At 34.7% G+C, this 4,177-nt stretch overlaps 1 protein-coding gene across 1 annotated transcript in view; it reads left to right on the plus strand.

Annotated features, from left to right (window-relative positions):
- The window catches only part of LOC105619197 (serine/threonine-protein kinase NLK), an 89,262-nt gene that overhangs the window by 43,936 nt on the left and 41,149 nt on the right, over positions 1-4,177 (plus strand). The window contains exons 2-3 of the mRNA XM_012200721.1: positions 1,360-1,489; positions 2,188-2,243. Of these exons, the coding sequence (XP_012056111.1) occupies positions 1,360-1,489; positions 2,188-2,243 (186 nt within the window). The remainder of the gene's footprint in view (positions 1-1,359; positions 1,490-2,187; positions 2,244-4,177) is intronic.

Raw genomic sequence — 4,177 nt, forward strand, 5'->3', positions numbered from 1 at the left:
TATATATATATATATATATATATATAGAGAGAGAGAGAGAGAGAGAGAGAGAGAGGTGTGCGTGCGTGCGTGCGTGCGTGCGTGCGTGTGTGTGTGTGTGCGTGCGTGTGTGTACACACACATACACACACATCTCCCTTCGAATTTCGTGAATCGGAATCGTCGGTTTTGCGGTAACGACAACATTCAACAATGAAATCGAACCTGTAGCCGTAAACGGACTAATTGCTGGGATAATAATTATTCTGGGATCTCTGGCCTAGGGCTGGGAGAGGCTGATGCAAGGGAAGAGGGGTTTAAATCATCGTTCGCTTGTGTTTCCGGGGTTATTATCGATGCAAGTTTGCGGACATTATTTAGCTGATTATTTGCCAATGTATATTCTCTCGAATCTCTTCTCTTAAATTGATATCGAAATCGATTGATGCTTTTTCCATTTTATTTTCTTTTAATTTCGAATCGTATTTATAATTGGAATATATAATGATATCTGAATGCTTTAACTTTAAACGTAACTCGAGTTTCTTCCTCTTCTCGCTTTGTGTTTTCATATAATTCTTTATGAGTTTAAAATATTTTATTATACGTATTAGAGAGTAGATAAATGAAGTAGCTGACTGTATATAAATAAATGTATGTGAAAAGTAGAAAAATAAAGAGAGAAAGTAAAATGAAGTAAATATGACGAAGCAAAAGAAAAAGAAAGTGATTTATTGTCTGAAATAACTGTGCTTGTTAGCTATAATGATTATAACAAGATACCTATTCAATCACTTTTTTCTTGTATAAACACGTAACGATATTAATAAATGTAATACAATAATTACTGAAATTTGATTATTGCAATAATTATTACAATAAATATTATCATATGTCTCAATAGTAATAAAAATGCTCTTTTCTGATAATAGAAAGGTTCAGGTTTTGCTATAAATACTTTGCAGTATTTCAAGATGATTCCCAAGAATAAGTTCACGATAACGTCAAAATGACATCAAAATTACATCATTTTGATATTATCGTGATTTGTTGTTTTGCTTGCTTGGGTTATTAGCATCGCTATTATTAAATTGATAATAATTTATAATATTACAATTTTTAAAGCTTTTTAATTTAGGATTGCGTTTCAAATCAAACAATAATCAATGAATAATTTACAAAACTGATAAGTGTGTATAAAATTTACATAGAAATACTTTTGAGCATTAAAATTTACTTTGAACAAGATTTCTTTCGCTTATTTGTGTTACTGACATATTTCTTTCTTGTCAAAATATATTATTTTTAGTAGTTACATTGATTGTTGACAAGGTATAAGAATATATTTGTAAATTTTGGTGTTGTTTCTATGATTTCCAGGGCTGTCACGGATCCGAGGGATGGTAGGAGAGTAGCCTTAAAAAAACTGCCGAATGTCTTTCAAAGTCTCGTAAGCAGCAAGCGAGTCTTCAGGGAGCTGAAAATGCTTTGCTTCTTCAAACACGATAACGTGAGTAATATTATTGCGTCAAACATGTGTATATGTGATCAATGAACAAACATAGAAAAAGACAGAAAAATTTCGATAGAAACTAGCATGAAAATAAAAAAAGTTGTAATTTTATCGATAATAAATGAAGTTGATATCGAATCTATATTTAGCTTTCAAATATTTTACATTTTATAATGATTGTTTATTATACATTATAATTATTATAATAATTGTCTGTAATTTCCTGAAAAATTTTTTATTGTACAATAATAAAATTAAATTTTTTAAAACATTTTTTTAAATAGAACCTTTTTAACATTCAAGAACTTAATATATGTTATTTAAATGTTACTGTTTATGACATTTTATAAAAATTATTTAACAGTTACTGTTGTGATAATAAAGTGTGATAATAATAGCTGTTTTGTTTTATATATCTCGTTGTAAACAAACATACTATTTGGCATATATATTTTTTACATTGAATACTTGGACGAACATTCAAGATGAATCGTATATAAACTGCATGATGGGGTCTCGGAAATTTCCGCGTTTTATTTCCCCAAGGATGAGGCTGTGTTGTCCTCCCCCTCGTAGTCGTCTTCTGCCTGCTGGATTCTACTTTTTGTATGAGAAAAGCAGGATCAATCGCGCTCTTTCTGTCTTTCGGCCAGTCAAAGGACGGGGCACTCAATCTCTTCCTGTCTCTTTTGCAGGTCCTTTCCGCGCTGGATATCCTTCAGCCGCCGCATCTGGACTTCTTCCAAGAGATGTATCCTTTTCTAAACGCTTGTACTCAAGGACACACTGAAGATAAATCTTAGCATTGAGATTTCTGGACAGGTGAATTCTCCTTTCGACAAAGGTCGAGTATTTTCTTTTTTTTGTCCTTCTTGCTTGTCTTCTCTCACGGTTTTCTCGAATCTCGGAATTGTGATCGAGACAAATGCGATAATTTCCCGAAGTAAACTAATTTGATCTGAATCTAATTAATTTTCTCGATTTTAATCTAAAGTTTTCGAATTGTCTTTAACCTCCGGTGTGTTTGCGATGTTTCGATAGGGCGTCTCGGAAGTATTTCCAGTCTCCGCGGATTTTCCTGGATTCTCGTGGAAGTGTCACTCTCTCACGCAACGCTCGATCTCTCGGAATGAGTGTCTTGAACGACACGGAAACTTTTAATCGCCAAGCAATTAAAACTCGCGCAGATCACGAACACGATTCTCTTCTAGTCGCTTTCCAGAAAAATTCTTAAGAAAGATAGAACTCCTCCATCTTCTACTATTATTATTGGAAAAATCCTATTTTCTAATCCATACGTAAAAAAAATCTTCTTATTTTTCTCTCTTTATTATTTTCTTATATCAATGAGACTTCGAAAAAATTAATGAAGGATTAAAAAAGATTGTTTCCGTAAAGGAAGCTTTTCGCTAAAATAAAATATCACGTTAATACTTGAAAATTGTATTTCTCGAAAAATCATTCTATGAAAAAAACTCGTCCTTCGTAAAAGTAGTAGATATTATGAGATAATTTTCCGGTCGACAGCCAAGCAGGAAGTTATTTCAGCAGCCAGGACAAAGTTCTTACGGGATTACTTTACTCGACTCTGCGAGCGTCATTCAGCGTGGTCGCATGATCGATCGATCAATGAGACCTTAAGTGAACGGGATCTTTTGAGTTAATTTCGATCGACATAGCGTGAGCGATAAATCAGTTTTCTCACGCACATGTTTTTCTTCCTCCTCCTTTTCTATCTTCTTTTTCTGGAAAGGTCCTGTTCGCGCTCTGTCGCGTCTTAAGACGCTGCTGAACTTCTTTCTTGTTTAAGTTATCCAGTTGATGCCTCGCGATCATCCTTTTTTATTTTTCCTTTTCTTTTATTTTCTTTTACTTACTTAAATTCGTCCTGGTTTTTCATAATTGTAATAAGATCTATAAAATATTTTTCGTAGACATGCACTTTTTATTGAGCTTTGGATTTGACAAGAGAAAGAATAGCTAGAAAAAAATATAAATGAAATAAATTAAAATAAATTGGATTACTCTAGGTTAGAGTTACTCCCAGAGTTGGCTAGTCACTAGATAGTCGATGCGTACACGTAATTAAATAAATAGATAAATCCGTGAATAAACAAGTGGATAACCGACGTAATAAATGATACCATAAATTCATCAATAAACAGACAAACGAATGAATGTTTCGTTAATAAACGAACTACGACGGTCACGCAGATCGATCAGTTTTTCGCAGCGGGAATGACATTAATTGCGCTGACAAATAAATAATCGAGGCGTAAATTGCACGCGCGAAACCTTCATCGATGGACCACCGCTGACTTTTTACCTCCTCTCCTCTCATTGTCCTTCCTACGATTTAATTCTGCAGTCTCCGCTGCGATCGATTCTAATTTCGTCCGCATGAAAAATTCAGAGCGGCTCCCCGACGTCAGAGAGAGTTTTAGAGGGCGAGGGAAGGGGCCAGCATCGAATGAGACCACCTAATTTCTAATTAAGGAGCGACTCCCGATTAGCTTGCGTAGCCACGAACACAGAAATCGCCGGCGACCACAGTACCAATGGAACTGCGGGAAAGAGGAGGGGAGAAGCGAAAGGGATTATCAGTGATGTTGCCAACCCTCCTGTAGCTAATATTGCATTTGCATCGCAATTGCGCCATTGCCTTGTCATCAATCTCCTATGTGT

The sequence above is a fragment of the Atta cephalotes genome (assembly GCF_000143395.1).
Source record: "Atta cephalotes unplaced genomic scaffold scaffold00019, whole genome shotgun sequence".
In the NCBI taxonomy this organism is placed as follows: Eukaryota; Metazoa; Arthropoda; class Insecta; order Hymenoptera; family Formicidae; genus Atta; species Atta cephalotes.